Source organism: Lagopus leucura, unplaced genomic scaffold (genome assembly GCF_019238085.1).
Source record: "Lagopus leucura isolate 7727_CA_CO unplaced genomic scaffold, USGS_WTPT01 Super-Scaffold_73, whole genome shotgun sequence".
NCBI classification, from domain to species: domain Eukaryota; kingdom Metazoa; phylum Chordata; class Aves; order Galliformes; family Phasianidae; genus Lagopus; species Lagopus leucura.
In genome coordinates, this window is record NW_024962252.1 from 17566340 (window position 1) to 17590611 (window position 24272).

Here is a 24272-nt window from a genome sequence, read left to right on the forward strand (position 1 = left end):
CAGGACTTTTTACTTAAAGGAACATTGAACCAAAGGAAGGCACAGGTTGTACATTTTTTATGTGGCCCAAAGAGTCAATTAATTTTGCCTGACTTCATAACACAAATGTCACTTTTCCATCCTTAATTGAACACGTTTTCTGTCGGCTAAAATACTTCATATTTCCAGGAAGGCTGACTTGCTGTAGGCAACACGCAAGGAACAAAGGACGCCACAGTGTCACCATGCTGAAAACCTGGGTGCTGACAAAGGACTGAGTGATGCACAGCCAGGCAATCTACATGTACCTGCATGGAGCAGCAAATGAATGATCCTATTTCTCTGAATACCAAAGTGATCAGCTCCAGGGCTTGAAGGTAACAGCACCTGAGGAGAGGTGAGAGAATAACACCATCGATGGAAAATCCTTACACAGCCTGCAAAACTGATACCTATATGCCACCAGGTTTTGTTACACCAAAGTAGTAAGAAAAATTAAAAGCATTAAGTCAATTTCTCATGAGTATTTCTTTCTGAATGCAAAACCCAAAGCCCTGAAGCAGAAGCGCTGACTCAGAGTCCAGAACAAGATTTCTGGAAGTTGTCATTAAGGCCCCTGAGTTCAAAATACGAACAAGAAGTTTCAGAAAATCGCTGATTTCAGAGCTGGGCCTAAGTCTGACACTGAACAAAGGCAGAAAATTCCAAATTCCTAAAATACCAAAGCGTCTTCGTTTTCAGCACCTGCTTTGAGCAAATGATCCCTTTTTGAAGTCACACTCACGGAGATGGATGATGAGCATTCACATTTCTGATATTAATTCAAAAAACACACCCAAACAACGTGAGGACTGCTTTACTTGAATCTACCCGCCATGGAGCATTGCAACACACAAGTGGCATTGCCCTGAACCCTACTCAGGCAACCAAACACAACAGATGACCCACTAGCTCTTGTCCAACACCGACTTGTTCCTCAGAAAACAGAGCTGCTTCAGCTGGAAACAGAGAATGACATTTCTTCAGCCTAAAGAGAAATGCTATTACTGAAGTAGAACAAAGTTGAAACTCAACCTGAGTTGAGTTTCAGCAAGCTGGCAGTATTCTAAAGAAGCAGCGGCCACGCGTCCAATCTGAAGACAACACTTATGTGACACCTTTCCTCTCATTGACAACAATGCAGGCCAATTGTATTCACAAATTCACAGCATTAAAAGGTCTGCATGGACCAGAAAACATCATATATTTTCAACTTCTATAGTCTATGCGGTATTAAGAACATTGTTGAATAACTGTAATCTCTGTCTTAGTTAACTCCATGAAACAGCTCTTCTCCAGAAAGAACAACCTTGTTGTCATCATTAGGCAATTTCAATAATGTTGTCAAATAATTTTGACAAGTGTGAATGTTTCAATAATGATGTCAAAGGGAGGAAACTTTGTTACATAATTGCTCAAAGTTTTGCAGAAAAGAGGGCTGTCGCAACTGGAATTTAAATATTTGTTACAGGAACAGAAAAAAAGAAAAGGGGGGGGACTCATAAGTCTTGATGTATTACTTAAGACCTATGCCAGAGTAAATCCAATGAATGCACTGTATGAAAAGACATTGATCTTCAGGTGCTTAATGCTCAAATCACGTTGGAATGCAACAACACACAACCACCATCTGGTAGAGATGGCATCTAATATTTTAAAACTCAAATGTATCCAAATCTACCGGACATTTTCTTATTGTGAAGTCAGGAGAAACAATTTATCAGTAAGATTGCAGCTAACAATAATTTCATTATTTTTAGTTCCCAGGCAATGGTGATATGACAAAGTAACAGACTGATTTTTACAGTTCATTTACAACCTCCCAGAGGAATCAAAAGCAGTTTTAGATAAAGCTGAACTCCTAGCTATATTTGTATTATTTCTCATCTTCCTGTTCAATCGCAAATAAGATATGAAATGTGTCAAATATTTCTGGCAAAACATGCTGGACACTTCAATGCCCCTATCGCAATAAAGGCTTTGCCTCCGTCAGCAGCACCTATAGAAATTTATAGCAGCAATTTGTGCCCTTAAGTAGCTTGACTGGATATGATCTCTGAATCCTCTGAGATAACATGGCTTTTTTTTTTTTTTCTTTTTTTTTTCTGTCCATTAGAATACTGTAGAAATACTGCCACTGAAATAAGCAAATCAAGAAGAAAAACATGATGGCCAGGAGTCAGAAAACAATATTTTCTCACATAGCAAACAGCTCCTCTGTACTATCTCAGATTTAGCAAACAGTTGCCTAATTATTTACCGCCACAGCCATGGTCAGCAAGCAGTCTGGAGACACACACATACCCTGCTTTCCACCGTTAAAGCAACAAAGTCATTGACTTTGCACGGCCTTCCAGCCCTGTGGCCTATTCTGACCAGTGAAAAAGACAAGGAGCAAAATCTGAATTTTCTACCTTGAAACAGGGGAGTGATTTTTTTCCCCAAACCCAAAGGCCCGGATGTCTTAATGGTGTGGCATCACATGACCCCCGGCCTTCCAAGGCAGGCGGTGAATCCTGTACAGCTGACTCTGCTAGTTACAGCACTCAACAGCTGGGGCACACATAGTTTGGCACCCTGATAACGCCCGAAATGAACACAAGAGCATTCTGCTCTTCTGAAGAGGAAATAAACTCCTAAAAAAAAGAAACGTTAGCATTAACACTGCTGATTGAAGCTCACCTTAAAACCATGAAGGCAACATGTTTTGCATTTGGTTCAGAAAAACAATAAAGGCAGTGTTTACAGAACTGAGAAATTTGGAGAAATGGCACTCCCTCTTCAAAGCATATATTGTAGCAATTCTTTTCTGATTAGATCAGCTCCCATAGCAAGTCATCAGCACAACAATCACTGCAGTGAAGTCATACCACTGGGACTCCGATGGGAAATCACGAGCTGCTTGGAAACACATTTTGAAAAATAATGCTTTCTCCAGGTTTCCAATATATCATAATTAAAACAAGTCCGAATCTTCACCTTTGCTCCCAATGGCTGAATAAAACACACCTCAAACAGCAAAGCACGGCATGCCGGTACGCTCAATGTGACACTAAAAATTAAGGCAGCAGACATCGGATCCTTGTGAGCAATTTCAGGATTCAGCTATCACTGCAAGCACCATTTGCAGCCCCCACAACGCCAGCAACTCTAACACTTCCAGAGTTTATTTTTTATTAAAAATGTGAATTAGTTTTAGGAGTTTATTTTAATGAAAATCCATTTGCCCACCAACACTGAAAAACCAAATATCTCAGCCCTCGTGCAGTTAAGCTCTCTGGAATAAGGGAAATTAGGCCTGCAGTCTCTTCCAGACCTGTAAGCAAGCAGACCTGAGCTGAACTGCAAATATAGGGTAACGTGAAGCAGAATAGAAGCATTTTAAATTAGAACTAGGACAGGAAAATAGGTTCCCTCAGTGTAATTTCATTTGTGTTTGTTTTTTTGTTTGTTTGTTTCTTTGTTTACAGAGTGAACAGTCCACCCACTTATAATTTTTGCAAAAATTAATTTAGCTGCATACAAAGTAATTGGATGACATAAAAAGAAACTGAGCATAGAGTAAAGGCATCCTTTTGAAGATGATCTATTCCAAGCCATAATTGTTGCTCATCTAAAATGCACTAAAGCATTTCAGTATCAAAGTGGTGCACATGCTCCATAGCTGCATTGACACAATGGGCAACAGACACAAAGGAGTCATTAGCCAGTGCTGTTAATGACACATGAAATGCAAGTGGCACAGGTACCAAGTATGCTCAGGCTAGCAGGTTCCCATTTCACAGCAGCCATCCAGACTGTTTCTTATTTTTCAAGACTTTGCCACAACCAACCAGGATTAAAGAAAATCTGCTATCAGCATCATCAAATCAAGCTGTCTTACATCATGCCACTCCCTTTCCCATCAGTGGGAACCATTTAACCAAAACCCTTACAACTCAATGCAGGCATAGGGCTGAAAAGCCACAACCTGTCACAATAAGTACTTGAGATATAAAATGGAACCAATCTTTTCCCCAAATATCACTGAAGGACTCAGCACAGCAAATGCCAGCATGTGATGTGACACCGTAACAACTATTTCTGGGACAAGGATCTGATCCGAGCTGTTTGCTCCAAGCGCTTTCACTTAAATTAAAATCAGATCTGTAACACTTTCAAGAAACATTTTCACATTTTGTAGTGGCCAATGCTCTGAATAGCACTCTCGAATCACATCTCGCAAACGATATCTTCTATCCCAATTAGTTTCAAAAAGCCGTGTAATTTACATGCCTAATGAGCTAAATTTAGTTGCATGCATCTTTGTTGTACTAAGTGCCTCTTTTTCCCTGTATTTTCCCTGCTTTCAATGACAAAACTCAGGTGCTACGTGCGCTAAGATCCTCCTTTGCCTGGCTACAAAAACAAGATTAAAAAACGGTGGAAAAATCAGCACAAGCTTTCAGGGCAGCTAAACGGACACTGAGACGCTGCCCGCATTTCATAGGGGAAAGTGGAGAACGGCGAATAAAAAAGAAAACCCATCAGCACCAGTCATCATCGCCTTTCTCCCCACAGCAGCAGAGCGCGGTGCGGGCGCCCCGCGGCCCCTCCGCCCGCTCCCTCCCGGGGGAGCAGCCCGCACCGCCGCCCTGCACCTGCCGGCCGCCCTACCTTTGTATCTCTCCAACACATCCTCGTAGGCTTGCAGGTACTCCTGCTCCTCGGCATAGAAGTACGCGCCGGGAGAGAGGTAGCCAGCCATGGCCGGGGGCCGCTAGCGCTGCCCACCGCCCCGCTCGTCTCCCGAAGGCAAGAAGCCTCGGGAACGGCCAAGAAGCGAAAAAAATAAAATAAAATTAAAGGGGCGAAAAAAAAAAAGACTGCCGGCTGGAGGAGGGTGGGTGGAGGCGGCAGAGGAGGACGCTGCCGGCCTGGCCGAGGAAACGCCCATGCTCGGGTTTCAGCAGCCGCCCCTCGCAGCGCGCAGGGGGCGGCCCCAGCCCGGCCGCCTCCCGCCCGGCTCCGGCCCTCCGCTTCGGGGCGCGTCGCGAGCGCCGCCGCCGGCACTTCTCTGTTCTCCCCCGCCTTCCTCTGCCGCCGGCGAAGATCCGGCCCGCGGGGGGGCCCCGTGAGCAGGGAAAGAAGGAAGCGCCGGCGTCCCCCGGGAGCGCCGAGCCCCGCCGCATCCTCCCGACGCCCGTTCACGTACACGCTGCTCCCGAACCCCCGCCCGCCTTCTCACTGCCCAGGGGCTGTGGCCGCCCCGTCCACCAGGAGCCGCGATAACGCCGCGACCCTCCCACGGCCCCTGCGGCTTCGCATCAAAGTTAAACGCGCGCACCTGCCCGCAGCCCGGCCCTCCCGCCCAGCCCGGCCGCAGCGCTTAGTCACTGCGCTCGGGAGGGCATCGCGCGTTGGTCCCATCCGCCCCTTACCGGCGATGCGCAGCACGGCCCGCTCGGCCGGGTCCAGCACGGAGCCGCCGTGGATCTTCCGCTTGGAGCGTTCGTGCTTGGGCAGGTTCCAGGGCAGCGTGTCCCCCGGTGCCGGCGACCCCGTGCCCGACTTCTGGCTGAGGTCTTCCTCCTCGGAGAGATCGGCGGAGGACGACATGGAGCAGCGGTAGGACGCGGTGCCGGAGCTCTGCACGGGGAGACACAGACACACGGGGCCGTGGGTGCGCGGGAGGACGCGCGGGGGTCCCCGAGCCGGACGCGTGGCGTGGGAAAGCGTCCCCGAGGCGTGGGGTGGGGGGGACGCAAAAACCGGGCCCGGGGGAGAGGAACGCCGCTCACCATCGCCGCGAAGGCAACGTCGGGCGATCCTCCGAACCCGGAGGCGGCCTTCGGGGGGCTCGCTCGGAGGGATGGATGCCCGCGGCTCCGAGCCCTCCGCCCGCTGCTCCCACAATGAAGCCGGCGGTGACAACAAACCCTCCCGCTGCCAACCGCCGGCGTTTGGCTCCCCCGCCCGGGCGAGGGGCAGAGCTGCCGGCGCCGGTCCGAGAACGCGGCAGGAAAACGCCCGCCCGCCCCCGCAGGGCCGCCCGCACCGCAGGGCCCCGACCCCGGCCGGGGGGTCCTTCGGGTCGGCCACGGTGAGCACCGCCCGCACCGCGCTGAAGGCGGCAATTTTCCCCGGGAGTACGTTTGGAGACGTAAATAAGCGCGGTTGCAGTGCGGGGAGAGGCTGCTGCCGTCCTCGCTGTCCTTTCCGAAGGGTGTGGAAGGAAGCGGAGATATCGGAATGATGAGGTTTGCACAGCAGAGCTGAGGATGAGGATGCAGCGCACCCTCACAGGTTGCCAGGGCAGGAGGGAGGGCTGCTGGGGCCTCTCCTCTGTGCCTTCTCTCTGCCGAGATGTGATGCCTGCAGGGGATGGGCGACAGCGACATCTTCTATTTGGAATTAGAGATGGGCACTACCATGTTCTCCTTTTGAAAACGCAGCCAGATGTGGGCCTGGGTTCTGTATCTGGTTTTTAGGGCTATGCCAGCCTCGGCTGAGAGAAGCACATACTTTTGGGCACTTGGCAGCCCTCATCCAGGCTATGCAGGCTTCAGGCTGTTGGATAACAAAAGTGCCTATGTTTTAGGCCTGCTCAGGAGCGCTCATAGCTAGGATGTGCCTTGAAATCCATATGGCTCTGCTAACAGAAGAAATTTATGCTGAGAATGAGTTCTGATAAAATTCCTTGCTGCTGTCTGAACAGTTCTCTTATCGGCACTCATGGGATGGGCAAATGAGCCACTATTATTACATCAGGGGTATTTACCCTTTAAAAAACAAATAGTTCAGAGAAACAGTGTGATGCACAATGTGCTACACACAGAACTGCCAATAACATAAATGATCTGCTTAGCTCCCTTGTTTAAAGAAGGAATCCCCCATGTAAATAAGGCGATCTCTTATTCCTGGACACTTTGCTGACCTTGTTTACTGCACTGCCAAGCCTCTTTTCTCCCTCTAGACTGGATAGCCAAGTCCAGAGGGCAGGGAAGAAAGAAATGGATGCTTACAAACAACTGACTGAATTCTTGATCGCTATATAGCAAATAAACAGCATGAGGCAGCACGGGAGAATAGGGTTCCTGTGGCCTGTCCACAGCTCCACATTGTGCAACAACAGTGTTCTCTGCAATCCCAGCATCCTGCTTTGGACCTGTGCCTTCCATTGGTGCTCAGTACTCCATGAGGACACGAATTCTGCCTTTCAGCATCTTCACCTTCTTCCTTCCTAGTTTGTAACAGGAAGACTGGAAGCAATACTTTGTTGATATTTATATAGCAATGGGAATATACAAAGTAGAATGGCAGTTGTTACCTTCAGTAACCTTTGACGAAAGAGATCTCAACCCTACGTTTACCTCTCAAAGTGCAATATAATTTTTATCCAGAAAGTTTCCCATTCCTCAAAGGAGCCCTTGGTAGCCATTCTCACTGATTAAATAACTCGTTTCATAGCTGCTCTTACGCTTAGAAACCAAAAGCACTGTCTGGTGACAATTCCCTGCGTAACACTGAACGGGCCATGCCCTCTGTGGAGAGATCCATTCTAAGAACAAGGATGCCGTCCCTCTGACCACAGCACTGGGAGGTGAGCTCTGTGATGAGGTCCAGCTCCCACACTTTTGAGAAATTACATGGAACGGGCAGAAGTAGAACAGCCTTTGGCATCTGTGCGTATTCCCATTAGCCATGCTCTTTTAAGTTGTCTTCCTTCATGCACGCACTAACAAAGCTCGTGATGTAGACCTACTTTGGTTTAAAATAAAAAATATGGAAAGCACCTCTATTGTTACACTGCTGTAAGCAAGTGGAAATTATACATACTGTACACAGTCCACTCAAACCTGGATCAGGCCCCTCCTTCCCTGCCTGCCCTGAGACACAGCGAGGGTCAGGGCTGATCCTCAGAGCAGGAAGATCCCAGCCCTGATGCTGCCGCAGCTTACTCCGTGCCTCACTCCCATCGTGCATTCCTCCTGCTCCCTAGGCTGAGGACTCATTCATCGCCTCTGTGGTCGGACACAGCCGGGGAGAGCTGCTGGATTTGCACAGTATGTATGCCTAGAGCAGCTCGTGCACCGAAGCCTATTGGTCGCACATAAGCAAACCTGGGTTCAGTTCTGCCTGCATTAAAGCGTTAGTGCTGACGCACGGCTTCCCCGGCAGCGCCGCAGGGGGGTGCAAAGCGCCCGCAGCCAGCATCGCTCCCGGCGGCTGCGGCGGCCCAGAGAGCAGCGCGCATTGCAGCCGGTACCGCGCCGAGCCCTGCCGTCAGTGACACAGCAGTTGTCTGAGTCAGGCTCGCTGCTGCGCTGTAACTGCTAGCTGGTTTCCAGTAAGGGGGGGTGGGATTTCAAAGAAGCAACAGCACGCTTCTTGTAAGCGGGGTTTGGCGAAGGACCAAGTCATGATTCTCTCTCGAGGGGAGAAAAGAGGATTGTTTGTGGTAAGGAAGGCCCTAAAGATAGGTGGAAAAAAGCGTAAGCTGACACGCAGCACCACGCCTCCATCACATCAGGCACACCCAAACAGGATCTGATCCCGCCTGAACACTGCCGGGTTTTGCACTGTCATTCCTCAAGGGGAAAGATGAGCAGAGATTCACTTCGAACATCATAGAATCATAGAACCACTCAGGTTGGAAATACCTTAAAGATCATTGAGTCCAACCACAGCCTTACCATACCACCCTAACTCTAACAACCCTCTGCTAAATCATGTCCCTGAGCACCACATCCAAATGGTTTTTAAACACATCCAGGAATGGCAAGTCAACCACCTCCCTGGGAATCCTATTCCAGTGCTTAACAACCCTTTCTGTAAAGAAGTTTTTCCTGATATCCAGCCTAAACTTACCCTGGCACAACTTGAGGCCATTTCCCCTCATCCTGTCACCTGTCACCAGGAAGAGATCAGCCCTGCTCTCTCTGTAAGCACCTCTCAGGTGTTAGAAGAAAGCAATAAGGTCTCCCCTCAGCCTCCTTTTTCCCAGACCAAACAGCCCCAGTTCCTTCAGTCTCTCCTCATAGGGCATATTCTCCAAGCCCTTCACAAGCCTTGTTGCCCTTCTTTGGACCTGCTCCAGCACCTCCATGTCCCTTCTGTGCCCATGTGCCCAAAACCAAACACAGTACTTGAGGTGAGGCCTCACCAGTGCTGAGTACAGGGCCAGGATGACTTCCCTAGTGCTGCTCACCACACCGTTCCTGATACAAGCCAGAACGCCATTGGCCTTCTTGGCCACCTGGGCACACTGCTGGCTCATATTCAGCCAAACATCAGCAGGCTCTGAACTGCCTGCCATGCAATCCAGGCAGCAGGAACAGCTGGGAGACTGAGACCGAACGATCATCACATTGTAAAGTTCCCCATCTTTATGGCACTGGGGTTTGTGCTGTGCAACTGAATCATAATACAGAAGAATCTTCTCTTTGAGAAGAAATTCCATTGCAGTGGATCCTTTAACTTTGCTTTTTGGAAGCTTTTGGGAAGTAGAGAAAGAACATTGCCTCATGCTTCTGACTGAGATTAAACCCTCAGTTTAGACACAAGTTCTTCATGTTTCATTCATACTAAAGTATTTCAGAGCTTATGGAATACATTTTCTTTTCTTTTGTAGTGTTCGTTGTGGACAATGAATAAACATGAGCAGATATAAAACACTGAATCGTGGTTTACTGAATGTGTTTCAACAAAATCCCTTATAATTTAGAATAATTTAGAGTACCATTTGAATGTAACGTGCTGTTTTCATCCCAGATTGAATGATATCAAAGTTGATAAAATTTTATAGTAAAATAACTTAATACATTTAAGACAAAATCTAGGGGCAACTGAATGTTCCCATTAGTAAATCTTTACCCCTTTAACCTGATTAGATGGTAATGCAACGCAGAATACAAAACACCCAATGTATGTAACCAGGCTGTGCGAGTCCCTGGGTCTGCGTGTTGTCAGAAAGCATCAAAATTCAAAACACACAGAAATAAAAGTGCAAATAAGGGCAATGCAAAAGCAACTCTGCTAAGCTTGGGGGGGGGGGGAAAGAAAAAAAAAGAGTAAAAGAAAGGAAGGAAGGAGGAGGAAGAAGGAAGGAAGGAAAGAAAATCCACCAATGGAGACTCAGCTCTATTAAATGAGTATTTCTTCCTCTGGTTCTGTGCCAGTCATTTAAGAGCACATACATACTTAAAAGTGCCTTCATTAACAGGATGTGTAAATGTAAGAGTAGAGTTTCTGGGCTTTTTGTATAATGTTACAGAGCAGAAAGCCAGCAGGTAAATACTCTAAATATGAAGCTCCTAAGCATCAAGAGTCTGTTTCTACATTAAACACCTTAGTGAACAGTTCTCATGAAGACTGTTTATTACTTTGTAAGGACAGTTTACATTGTCCATCTGTCTTTTTAATGGCAAGAGAGAAATAAGCATTCATTGTTTATTCCTGGATGAGACATGAAACTATGCAGCATGTGTACCACTTCTCATGTCAGGCACCTACTGGTCTGACATGATCCCATCTTCTGTAACTTAAAAGAAAATCAATTAGTGAATATTACACCACAGAAAGTTTTTGTTTCATTTACTTCGGGTGCTGGTGATCTCTTTCAGGAGCAACAAGTTGAGAGATGGTCCACATTTATAATTCCCTGTTAACTGTCAGATGACAGTTTTCACAGGTCTCAGCCATTTTTACCAATGGCAATGGGATAAGGGAAAAACAAGGCAGAGAACTTCCCTGCAGTTTAAAGTATATTGGTGTGTGAGGAACACCTGCTTGTAGGTTTTATTTTTCTTTCTTTTTCAAAGGAATAGGTTGGAAAGCAAGGCAGCTTCATTTTGTGTAAGACCTGGACATAAGCAGGGCCAAATATATTCAGGCTAAAGCCACATTGTGCCAAAGCTACCAGTTCTCCCAATGCACTGCTTAGTAAAACTGTACTAATTAAGTGTGATTATCTCTGAACGTAACTTGCAAATGAATAATATTAGATCAGCATGACAGCCCTGATATGTTCATGTTCCATATTTAATCCATTCCTCTATTTCTCTTTTCAGTTTTCCAATATGAATTGCAAGACTTAACCCTGAAGGAATGTACCTACATTTGTAGAAGCAAACAAAGTTACTGAAGATTTCTTAGAAGCAAAAATAATAATTTCAGCTCTGAGCATCTGGGAAACCACAGTACGCAGAGTAAGTATTTTAGTTTAGCTTTATACTAAACCAATCAACAAGTGTTATTTCCATGATTTTTAAAAATCAGTGTTTCAAAGATACTAATATGAGAAGTACCTAAAATATCACAATTTCATAGCCTCAAAATTCCCAGTCTCATATGAATTATTTTTTTGTAGAAGAAATGCATGTACCTCAGATGACTGCTTTATACAGCTGTTGCAAAAACGCTCCATTAACTAAAAATATTTTTAATTAATTTTTAGTTACAGTTATCTTGCATTTATTAGATCCCCCTCATGTGCCAGACACAAAAGAGAATAATGCGACAGGTAGATTTAAGGTTTGAGGAGGGCACAGATGGTTTTATCTCCTTATTGAGAGCAGAAGGCAATCATGCAGCAGAGGAAGAACGTGGAATCAGAAATCATCTAGCTTCAGACACTTTTTTACTGCCTTCTAAACTTCTCATTGTAGTTTTTATATATGTTTTAATTAAAAACAAATTTCTCAACCAGAAATTCTGTATCAGAGTGTAAAAGAAAAAGCTGAAGTATAAAATGGCTTTAGAATCTCTGATAAGCACAGATTACTTTCCAGAAAGAAAAAAAAAAAAAAAAAAATTAAAAAAAGGATTTAGAAGAAATTTAGAAGAAATGAAAATCTTAAATTGTGGTATTGATATCATAGTGTTAGTAACAAGTGTTAGCATTTTTGGCTGATCCTTTTCCCTCCTTTCACAATTACACATTCATTTGCTCTTTTCCAGCTGTTTTAATCCAGTGTTTTAAAACAAAGTTCCATAGCTTGACCAATTGACATTTAACCATTTAAAAAATGTAAGTTCTTACAATTACATAACACTAGTAATACTAGTGTTAGTTAGATAGTAATTAAGTTACCAAATTGTTTTCAGTTATAAAATCCATTTTTGGTTCCCTTATGTTTGGTTGGAAGTATTACCTGCACAAGCTTGAGTTTTCCTGAAAATGTTGAGACAAAGGCTGACTCAGAAGCCTGAGAGCAAAATGGATGACAATATCCAGTAGCTCTCTGTCAACACTAAGAATTAAAAAAATAAAATTGAGAGGATTCTAGGCTTTGAAACAGCTATTTTAAATCAAGCTGTATACAGGGCTTTTGTCATCTTTGTTAAAAGTTTGTCAACATTTGCCAGTGGTAAGTCTTTGAGATATAGATATCATGTGCTATCCCTGGCACCGCAGAGTATAAAGTAGATCTCTTGAAAGCGTGGTTTTGATCTCACTGCTCTGACTACAGAGCTGCTGCAGAACCTACTGTTCTCCTGATTAGAAGTAATTTTCCTCTACTGGCACCTGAAATTTACACTTGATCTTTAGTTTTTGAGATAACAGAATTCATTTGCTTAAATACTCCTTTTGCTTCCCTGATGCAAAGCCTGCATCATATTTCCTCTCAGCACTTTTTGGTTTTGCTGATCTGGTCAACTTCTCTTAATCTCTTATCTGCTCATCCCTGTCATCTAGTAGCCTTTCTCTGCGAAGTTAAATAGTTTGATTTATTCCTAGGCCTTAGGTGTCTACCAGTGTGATTTCACTGGATTTTTTTCCAACAAGGCCACATTTGAACTTATAGCTAAAACCTTGGTAGGTTGGCACACACAAACCAAAGACTGTCAGAACTACAGCTGCCAGGCCACTGCTCCACCACCACAGACTGACCACGCAAACCCCATCCTCGCAGCTCTTACCTCCCATCTGAGGACACCTATCATCCTCGCTGAGAAGCTGAACAGGATACTTCCAGCATGGAGATATGTAGACAAAGCTGATCTCTCTGCCTAATAGTCACTTGCCACAGTTGCAGACTGATTGCAGTGTGGGCAGGAAGCATGGAAAGCAAGGGCAGGCAGGCAGCAGACCACTGTTTTTTATATGCTCCTGGTGATTTGCTCGGCCGTGCTTAGCTAGGAAGAGGAAAAAGCCATATGATCTGAATGCAGAGAGGACAAACACCGGAACCAGCATGCTGAAGGAAAGGGCAGGAGAAATACAGCTGGACTGACAGCCTGAGGGACAAACACAGAGACTGGCTGAGCCCGGAAATACAATCTGGGGGCTGGAGCTGAAGAGAAAAAGCGTTTAAGGGCTCAACAGCCTGCATAAAGACTAGAGGATAAACAGAGCCGCAGGACAACAGCTGGGACAAGTGACTGTGCTGGAAAGAGTGGACCAGGGGAGAATCAAGGATCTAATGAGCTGTTGTGAAACTGGTAGTGCCTCAGCAAAAGGCTCTGAATGGGGTTACGTGATGAACAAGGCAGACAGGAACTGAGGAGACAGTCTCCAAGAAGAGAGACAAACAGGAGCCAAGGAAGGTAAAAAAGGGGGCCTCAGGGAGACACAGAAATTGAAGAGCTGGTTAGACAAGTACCTCTGAGCACCAAGGTAACTGAGCCTGGGGCTGGATTCACAGGGATTGAGAAACAGGAATGACACAAGGACTAACAGAGCAAGAGCAGGAGGGCTGGGGTCAGCAGAGGAGCAAGTGGTGGGAAGCATGGCTGAGCAGGCAGGAGAAAGGAGCCAGCGGCAGGATGGAGGAAGGCCAGGAGCAGGCTGGAAGGAATGGGCCAAAAGTAGTAAAGCTTAGGGAGAATGTGCACAAAAAAGCACATTCCCCTGGAGAGCCTGTAGGAAACTGTAGGGAACTCCACCAACAGCAAATATCTGAAAGTTCCTCTAGAAAATTAACTCTTCCCCTGTATTATTGATTCTCATGGAAGAATACAAATACTGTCAATCTCCGAGTTTCAATAGCAGAAATTTCTCTGGCATAGTTCAAGTGACAAAACCTACTCATGAGCCGCACAACAGGGCTAAAGTAAATTACTTTCAACAGTAAAATCTTTTAACATCAGGTTCCTGCTAAAGTACTGTTCTTAGGGTTGCAAAATCAAGCAGTCAGATGCTACTAAATCACTCAATCCCCTTAATTCAGCCTTTTTATTTCCACATCATGATGCAGTCATAACAATCTGGCCATACGCTATTGCGTCCACAATCTCTAGCCCGTTTAGTGCAAGTGATGGGTGATATTCACTCCATGAATAGTTGCTCAGTATTTGGTTTTGCCATACACTTTTCAGTGGGCAGCCCCAGAACTTTTCTTTATGCTACTGAAATAATGATGTGAAGAAAAAATTATTTTGCAGACTGTTTTGTGGCGCTCTTCACTACAGTGAATCTAACTGCGTGGTATCTGACTGCTTCACAATTAATGATGATCTTTTGAATTATACAGGGGACAAACTGAAACCAATAGATCAATTTTGGTACCTGAGGTCAAACTAGGGACAGGGATCTCATTTTTAAGAGTTACTAGAATCATGCATTAGTAATACTCAGAGCCTGGACACGTGGAGTTCCATGCTAAGTGGCAGGTTGAGAACTTTAATAAACCTAACTACATGCTGTAAGTCAGGCAATTGGAAAATGGAGGATAAAGTGTTTTAAGCCAGTTGATCGGCAAGTTCACAGTGACCTTGTGCCCATCATTCTTCAAGGCAGCACTCACTGCTTTTTGTAGAAATAAAAGATCCTTTCTTCTCTCAATTTCATTTTCTCCTTTCTCAATCTCCTGTTTTATTCATTTACACACTCTACAACTTCTGCAGTAAGACTCCCACACATAAGAGTCATCTCAAGAGCACTTCCATCCTACAATGGATGTACAGAGTACATCCTGGAATAAAGAGTGTGCCAGCATACATTTACAGTTTATATGGCAATGTAGATGCATAGTCAACTGAAGTAAAGCTGCACATGTAACATTAATTCCAGCATTTCCTAGCATTTGAATACCTGCCTTTGTCAGTCTGTTCTTTTAACATAATACCCAGGTGCAATGTTCTATATAAATACTAATGGATAATGGAATCCCTTGCTATATAAAGATGTACTGTTTATGTGCTACAGTAGGATGTTATACAATACAACACTGAAGACTGACTCCTGAGGAAGAGGAAACATCTGCATTTCGAGTATAATTACTAGGGATCTGAGAGACAATTACTGGTCATTTTAAGCTGTGCAAACAACACCACTGCAACAGAATCATAGCTGATTAATGATGTTTTAACCTGCCTTCTGCTACTGTACAGAAAATCACTAGAAAAACAATAATCATTTTAAATCTCAAATCAAGTTCTTAGCACTTTATTGTTGTATTTTAACCAAAAAATATTTTTAAATTTGTAAAGACATCACCTCTACGACCTACAAGTAAGAAACCCTCAAGAAATCTCTTCAAAGTCCTGAACTACCTAGGAGCTGGGCAAAAGGAACAGAAGAAATGGGCAACTTCTAGCATGCAACAGATGAGCTGCAGGGTGAAGGTAAAAGGAAGTCAGGAGCAAGCAACAAGGGAGGAGGTCACAGAAACGAACAGAAAAGTGGGAAAGAGTCTTTGTGCAAAACTGCTTCAAAAGGGTTTATGAGGGGATTTATCTGCTTTAAGAAAAACAGTGAAACATAGAAGTCCAAGAAACAGGTGCAAACAGTCCCTTGGTAGGCATGTGTGTGTTTGGAAAGGGAGAGAGACCTTTAAAGTCAACCTAATGTCCACTGAAGGCTCTCATTTATTTTGAAGGCGACAAATGCAACTTACACACTTAGAACAGGCACCTAGAGATACCTTTCAAGATACTAAGATGCTTCAAACTTGTTAAAATTTTTATAAATTAATCACTTAATAAACCCTCTCCAGTTCTTCTTAAGATCAATATCAATATTCTTTAGATACTGAAGCAAAAACTACACACACTGTTTCCCTTTTTTTATGTTCATTCACATGTTCTTTGCATTCATGCGTTCCCTGCATTTCTTCACTGTGGCTGTATTCATCCTTAGAGTGAATGTGTGCTTCATGTGCTCAAAGATTTGTCACACGTTCTGAGAGCATTAATAGAATGTTAAAAAAATGCTGAAGATGAAAGAAGAGTTGGTTGTGCTTTGCCATATCTGCTTCTAAATGTGATTCACAAGAGACGCAACCCAACCCAAGGAGATGTCTCCAAAAGAAAGCTATGAATGTAACCTGTAGATGAAATAGCTAATAGTTGGAATTAACCAAGTCTTGTGCAATGTGATGAGTAATTTTCGTATGTCATCTGAATTGGGTCACTCAAAATATCAAGTAAAGTACATCTTGATATTGAAAAAACAGTAAATAGCATCAGATTAAGAAAAAAAATGGAAATTATGTAATGAGACTTTAAAAAAAACACTTAAAAAGACCTTCAAAACAATTTTTCCACAGGAAATACTTCATGTGAAGTAACACAAGTGTCAACTAATACCTAGACCTCTGTTACTGATCTGGTATCAAACATTTTTAAAATACTATATTTTTCTTCTGGAATTGTAATAGTTTCTTTTTTTTTCCCCTCATAAATAAAGGTTTAAATACATAAAAGCAAAAACCAGGATAGCTGAATAATACTGGATGGTGTGGCTCATGGTCTTAAATGCATTATAAACTGATTAACTTTGCTTTCCAGTCTGCGTCATCGGACTCTTTACAGTGTAAGCTTCACCTCAGTCACAGGAGTCTCAGTGGAGCCAAACAAGGCTGCTTACATCAGTAGACTTTTAACACATGCACCTGAAAGTGAAGGAACAAGGCTTACTTACAGCCTCTGTAGTCTCACCTGCCGCTTGAAGAGATGCTGCCATGACAAATGCAAGTGTAAATTTTGATAGGCATCATCTTAAATAACCTGGGTGCTTGAATGAGTCAGGTGATTTAGAAGCACTTCAAACGGTTTAACAATGAAGATATCAAAAAGTGCTGCTTTGAGAGCATCTCCTTTCAGCTATGCATTTAAACACACAGGATAGAACTGTCAGAATCGTATGCCTAACTGACTCCACAGCACAGAAGCTAGGCACATCTACACTAACTCAAGGTTATCACCTGGTTCCAGGCCATCACAGACAAACAAACTTAATAATTTACGGAGCGGTATAATCTTGCTTTAGATTAGACCACAATGAAAAACACAGATAATATTTGCAAAACACTTGTAATAAAAGTCTTCCATTTGCGCAGTTTAAAACTCACCCTGGAGAAATCTCTCTTGACAGCAGCAAACTCATAAAAAGCTCCTTTTTGCAAAAAATTCCCTTTTGCAGAAAATTGAACTACTATTCAGAATGAGCCATCTGATTCTTGAAAGGAGATACATAGGGCTCCTTTAACTTGCGTGAAGTCATGCTAATTGAAAGAACACAGTCCTGCTTCTCAGAGGTTCTCCATTGCGCTCAAAAATTCAAAGCACACTTTGGTAATAGGTATCCATGCTCTTGGTGTGAAGAGGGCCTTGAACTGTGACTACACAGAACAGCTCAAATAACACAACTACCAATGAGAAGACCTACAGGGCACAATATTGAACATTGTCATAAAAGAGGTAAACTGCACAATATTATGCTGATGTTTCACTGCAAGAGGATGAATAAAATCAAGTGTTAAAGGATATTAACTATTTCTTGTAAAGATCAGCATTAAGACAAAGTATAGGAAAGTATTAAAATCAGAAGAAACTGATGTTCTATTTCTGCAAACATCTGCTCATAGAGATTTTCAGAGAGAAAATTATTCAGGAATGTTATTCCCAAACATACACCTAATTTAGTTTTGACATGATACTCGAAAGATCTCAGTTTACTATGAAGTGAGTGAGAAATATGCCAAGCAAATGGAGATAATTTTGGGTATGTCCAGGAAAATGAAAAAAACATATTTACATGCAATAATGTCAACTAAATACAAGATGAGCCAAAGCAGCAGGAAGCTTAGCATTTAAACTTCAAATAAAAATTTTAAAGAAATACGTGAAAAGTATTTATTATGTTATTATGAGTGTTATTGTATCTTAATTGAGTGGCAACACAGGCTAACATACGTTAGGGCTGGTTAAACAAAAAATTTCTGGAGCAAAGAAGTTTTCCACAAGGCTGTTTCATAATTGCTTTGGAAATACCTCTTATCAGAATACAGGAACAACAACAAAACACAGAATTAGTCAAAAAGCAATGAAAATAATCATATAGAGAAATGTTTTATGAGCAGAAATTATATCTTCTAGTTAGCAGACATCATTTTTTTAAGCAATGACTAAGCAGGATATGGCCAGAACTGCCTATGAATACTTCCATGGTGAAAACATCAAGGCAATAGATGATTTATTTTTAGTGCCTCAAGTGAGCAGAACTAAGAATAACAGGAAAAAATAATGGAAAATGATGGAGAATTATGCAGACTAACAAGCATTTCTGGCACTAAGTCATGTAAAACTGTATGAAGCCAAGGGCCAAAAGTATCATATTTGAGATGTCAAGACTGAGCAGAGCAAAGCTGCACCAAAGTGAAGGGTGGATGACTTTGCGGTTCTGAGGAACTTTGCAACACTGCAATGATTTGTCATGGCATGAACCTTACGCATGCTGTCACCATGACATCAATAATACATTGAGAATAACTTAGAATGTCCATAAGGAATGAAATTGGTGACTCATGTTTTCTGGATTGTAGTGCAATAACAATAATGATACTTTTTTTTTTAATAATGTGAGTTCATCAAGGCTTTAGAACAAAAGACTATCAAAAGAACTATACAAAATTGCGTAGGAGATACACAGCAAAAGTAATTTCAAGGTACCAACACAATGGTGACAGCTTTGAGAGAAGTTTACACTAAGCCTAGGATTTATTACTGTTTCAATGGTAAGACTTGTCAAACACGAGCAGATCTGTGAAATGCAGTGAAACTGAAGTTGCACAGTAACTGTGCCGGTTTCCTGTTCTTGCATTATTTATTTTCGCTGATCCTAAAGTCTCTGACATGCTCCTAACTTAAGGGAAAAATAGAACTCTATTAGCTTCACTAAAGCATTCTTCAAAGCCTATTTTGTTGCTCACAGAATTTCCACAGTTTTAGTTCTTTAATTCAGCACCACCTTTCTTAATCTCCATGATGATAATCAGCAACAGTTGGTAATACCCTCGGCAACTACAGATGAACCTACTTTCAGCACAGGTCTACCAGAGAAGAAAATGAGACTACATATTTAGTAATGTGTTCAGTTTTGGACCCCTTACCACAAGGAAGATATTAAGGCCCTGCCAAAGAAGGGCAATGAAGCTGTGAAGGATATGGAGTACAGGTCTTACGGGGAACAGCTAAGGGAACTGAGGCTTAGTCTGGAGAAGAGGAGGCTGAGGGGAGACTATCATGCTCTATTTTTGCCTGAATTGGAGGCTATGGAAAGATAGGGGGTTGGTCTTCTTTCCTAGGTGAGTAGCAATAGGACAAGAGGTAATAGCCTCAAATTGCACCAGGGGAGGTTCAGGTTGGACATTAGGAAAAACGTTCTTGGAAAGAGTAGTGAAGTACTGGAACATTCTGCCCAAAGAGGTGGTAGAGTCACCATCTGTAACAGCAGCAGTACCAGCACAACGAGAAAGTGTTAACAAGAAAAGGAGGATGCTCACCCATCTCCAAAGATCTAGGCTCACAGAAAGACTCCACAAAAGAGAGATCACCAGTAAGAGAAGTGACCTTAGTGGTATTCAGCCCTTAAATGGGGTCTGAGCCTGGCTCCACCCCTTCGATTGCACAGGTGAATTACCTTCACCTGCCCTTCCAGGGCTGAGGGGTCTTTTCCCCCCAGGTGCTCTATCAGTGGTTCAGGCTGTGACTGAACCATATGCCATCCCTGAAGGTGTTCAAGGAAAGTGTAGATGTAGCACTGAGGGATGTGGTTTAGTGGGCATAGTGATAGGTTGATGGTCAGACAAGATGATCTTAGTGGTTTTTTCCAACCTTTATGATTCTATGAAAATTAAGAATAAACAAATAAGAAAGGGAATAAAAAAAAAAATAGATTCTGGAATGGAAAATAATAGAGGAGGTCAGAGAGGGGAAAGAGGGAGAATAAAGTGGGCAAAGGATAAGAAGCAAGTACAAAACAGACAAGACCAGGTGTAAAGATAGAGACCTTACAAGAATAATGGAGTCAGATGAAGTAACCTGAAGAGCAAGGTAGAATGGGAGCGAAAGGAATAGGGTAGGGAGGAAAAAGTTTTAAAAAGATAAGATACATCAATCAGATCAAACTAAGCAATAGGAACAGCAGCAGAGTAAAACAACAGAGAAGTAGAAACAGGAGAGAACAGAGGAAACTGGGAAGCAGTGAATTGAAAGCAGAGAAACTAAGTATACTGGCTAATAGGTACAACTTGTGGCTGGTGCTGGCAAATTCAGCTTTCCTTTCTGTGCAGAAGTTTCTTGCTCTCAGGCAATATACTTCCACCAAAGAATGCTCTTTTTCAAATTAACTACAGAGCTTCCTGGTAATTCTTGGTAATGCATTAACAGAAATCCTAGAATGTTCAGTTTGGATGGAGGAACCTTGAGACAATCTTTAATTGGGTATGCTGAATGGTTACCTTTTTAATAATGCTGTCTTACTGGAAGTAGTTCAAGCCTCTTAACACAGGTGCAGATAGGTTAGTCAACAAACGCATTGAAAAGGTGAATTCTTATTAAAAAGAGAAATGCATGATGTCTGCAGGACATACAATTATTTTTACACGCATTCACATTTGGAACTGTCATATTTCCTCCCTAAAAGTAGGATATCAAAATTAAAAGAACTACGTATAGATCACGCTGAAGAGCAAAGAGCAATAAGATTCTATGCAAAATTGAGCAGAAGTATTATAAATACTGTATAAAGCAGAAGAGACCTCAAAAATTGTATGCAGTAATGAGGTTTAATATAAATTTGGTTCAGTACATAGATTCTCTGATAAATTTAGTGAGGAATTGCAATAATATCTGATCTCAGTTTCAATTATATGCTATAAAAATCTGTTAAATAATATCAGTATAAAACTATCAAATAAAATATGTGATGATTAACTATTTGCTGAATATTAAATCAAAATTCAAAAAACCCCTCTTCAGAACTGTATTTTTTGAAATTGTGAACCAGCATTAGGTGAACTCTTACACTGCTGCATGTGGAGTCACTGAATGTGAGAACTGAAAAGATCTTTAAAATTGAGGGACAGAATACAGGTGGCCCAAAATTCAGAATCATATTACCTGCCCCTTAGTGTACTTTCAGTGGCACTTATCTCTATGGGTAGAACACTTACTGGTTTTCGAGTTGGTGTAACTTGAACGGAATGATAAAATTCTGGTTGCACTCGGCTGCTTTTCTTGATTTTCCTTTTTCTTACAGAGGTTTCCTGCTCGCTTAGATGGTGAGCTTCTACTAAAGGCTGTGTTTCCTCAAGGCGAGGTGCTACACGTCTTCTGGCATGACGAGGACTTGATCTAAAGCCCTGCCACAGAAAAAACAACCATGGTGTTTAACATCTCCTATTAGAGCCACGTAACAACAGAGAAATCACACAGGATCTTAACAAGGACAACATTGAGGTACAAGCATGCTCATTTTAAATTAATATAACGTCCATATACACTGCATATAACAATAAAAGGATGTTGCCATGTGCTGTGAATGTCACATTTGTTTCATATATTTCATATTACGTATGTTATTGATTCAGCTAGCAGTGATAACTCCTGTTGCTTTTCTTTATGAGCCCACATCAATTCTAAGTAAATAACTATAATTTAAAATTTATAATTAAATGTTCCAAGTTTTCTCATGGCCTTGTGAGAAATTGTTTTAGGGAGTGTGAGCAGAAAATACACTTTTTTTTTCCTGAATGGAAGTGAAGAAAAAATTGGTAGCTAGCAATACAATGACCTTGTGTAACTGTTCTTGTTAAGAGTTCTGATGCTGCTAGATCTAGGAGGAGACCTTACCATTTGGAATAGAAGAGTTATGAAAGATAGCTGTCTTTTGCTTATTAGCTGGGAAATACATGCATATTTGGCCAAAATAGTAAGTTTAGGAAAAGCTTCACAAATGCTTCACAGAGGTTTGCTGTGAAAATTTCTGAACATCAATCAGACTGTCTTACAGCCTTACAACAATTTCATTTATTTAATGGTAACAGATATAATAGTAGCCCTATATTGCTACTCACAGAAGTTTATACAGAGCATTCTCGTATTTTCCTGGGTTCCCTCAACACCAATCATCATGAATGTGCAGGAGCCTGCCACCTGACCAGGCTGAAAATCAATTTCATTTCCTTGGTCCCACCAAGGGACCAAGAACAAATTGGCCAGATCTATGTCCTTAGTGACAGTCTGGAGTTTATGGACTTCATTCCCTTTCAAAACAAGGAATAGATACAACAAATTTCTGATTTTCTACCTTATTTTTCCTTTCAGTGAAATGTTTCTATCAATGTCCTTATTCAACAAATCCAGCACTCAGAAATAACCTGTTCATATAGAGAGTAGAGCTTCTACAAATTAGGATTTTAGTTAAAACTGCAGCAATCCATGCTGTGAGCCTCAGTGTCCTGAGCTCCTGTCAGTTGAAAACTAGTTGGAACAATAAATTTCCTTACAAACTTGCTGTTCTTTCTTGCCCTCTACTTTTTGCTTTTAAATTACAAATCCAGCACAGAATAGTTATGCTAAAATGTTATGTTTGTGGACAGAGGTAATCAAAAGCCAACTGGGTGGCTTTTTGTGCAAATTGGATTGATTCCTCTAATGTGCATGCCACTGCAAGGGAAGAGACCTGCAGTCTATTCTGGGCACTATGCATGGACAGTTATTTTAGCTTTTTAAGGAAATGCTCCTGATGCCAAAGCACACAAACATAACTCACAAAATATTTACATACACATGCTGGTAATTACAACAGACACATCTTGTATGCAACATGGTGTGAAAAGGCTGAATTGCCAAAATCAGCACTTGGATAAACCTAACTTCTCATAGCAACCTTCAATTGCTGGACAGGAATGGACCCCAGCCCTACTTAGACCATGGAGGAGGTTGAGTTTGTACATGTGCTGCATCAGGACTGTGAAGTATATATGACAAAGATGCAGCCCAAATTTCCTGAATCCTTATTTATGATCTGTCCTACACTACTGAAGCAAAAGAGTTGTTCAGGCTACATGCAGGAGCTGACTTTGATTCCCTGTATCTTTAATGGACAAGCATATTTCTGCACATCAACCAAGACACGCAGCAGGGAAGCTGCTGCAGCCAATAGACCTACATCGATTTAGGAAGGCCTCTAAACATTCCAATACAGAAATGTATCAGACGTTCCATCATGCTATTGCAATGGGAGAAGCTTTTGCCCCATTTTCTCTGCACATTGCAGTTAACATATTTGCAGTGTATCATCCATCATGATACTAAGGCCAGTCAGGATAACAGGGCAAAAATACAACACAAGGAGCCTACCATTACAGAGCTTGTTTATTTGCAAAAAATAGTAGTGTGCACTGGGGATTATTCCACAATAAAAGAAAATACTCTTTAAGAGACCAAAATACTCAGCAAAACTGTTTTGATTTTCTAAATGTAAAACAGATTATGATTCATTCACAGATAATGGCCACTGGGGCTGTGTCAGGGGAGGGTCAGGCTATATACATCACACTTCAGTTGCTCCCTTACCACACTCCCATCCTGCTAGCAAGATAAAACTCTTTGGGAAAGTATGTTTATGTAACAGAAGATTTTGGTAGAAGCTAAGCAGCTCTAAAAGTGCTTACAGATGCATGCCAAATACGGTTTTAAGTATGTGGGTCTCCCAGTGAATGACTTCCCCTCAAAATACTTCAAGATACACTAATTGAGTATTATGCCTCAATACTAAAAAGTCACTCGTGATTTCCAGAAAGGTCTGTTTATGCACAGCACATCTCCTTTGTATTTGGTATATATTTTTTTCTCTTTTGCTAGCAAGAAAATGAAATCTTTATCTCTTTAAGAGCTCATCTGCTACTGCTGCTGAAGCTTATTCTTCACTTGAAGTCATAATCTGTCTGCATTGGCGTGAGTGGTTACTCTGGAGAGGATTATAATGCGATGAAGGCAGAGGATCATGATTTCAGGTGGAAAATTGATTCCTTACCAAAAGA

The 24272-nt window shown here is 42.4% G+C and overlaps 1 protein-coding gene and 1 long non-coding RNA gene across 10 annotated transcripts in view; one reads left to right on the plus strand and one right to left on the minus strand.

Annotated features, from left to right (window-relative positions):
* DST (dystonin) overlaps positions 1-24272 on the minus strand; it is a 293875-nt gene that overhangs the window by 255954 nt on the left and 13649 nt on the right. For 3 of the 9 annotated variants that reach the window (XM_042893142.1, XM_042893128.1, XM_042893120.1), the window contains exons 3-4: positions 21399-21587; positions 5439-5646 (exon numbers count right to left, since the gene is read on the minus strand). In XM_042893142.1, the coding sequence (XP_042749076.1) occupies positions 5439-5646; positions 21399-21587 (397 nt within the window). Of the gene's footprint in view, positions 1-4674; positions 4843-5438; positions 5647-21398; positions 21588-24272 lie in introns of those variants that run through there. The other 6 variants (XM_042893179.1, XM_042893135.1, XM_042893187.1 and 3 more) reach the window with 6 other exon arrangements.
* On the plus strand, positions 5450-16584 carry LOC122192631. The gene is made up of 3 exons (XR_006182662.1): positions 5450-5625; positions 11070-11207; positions 15433-16584. It is a non-coding gene; the product is annotated as an uncharacterized LOC122192631 (long non-coding RNA).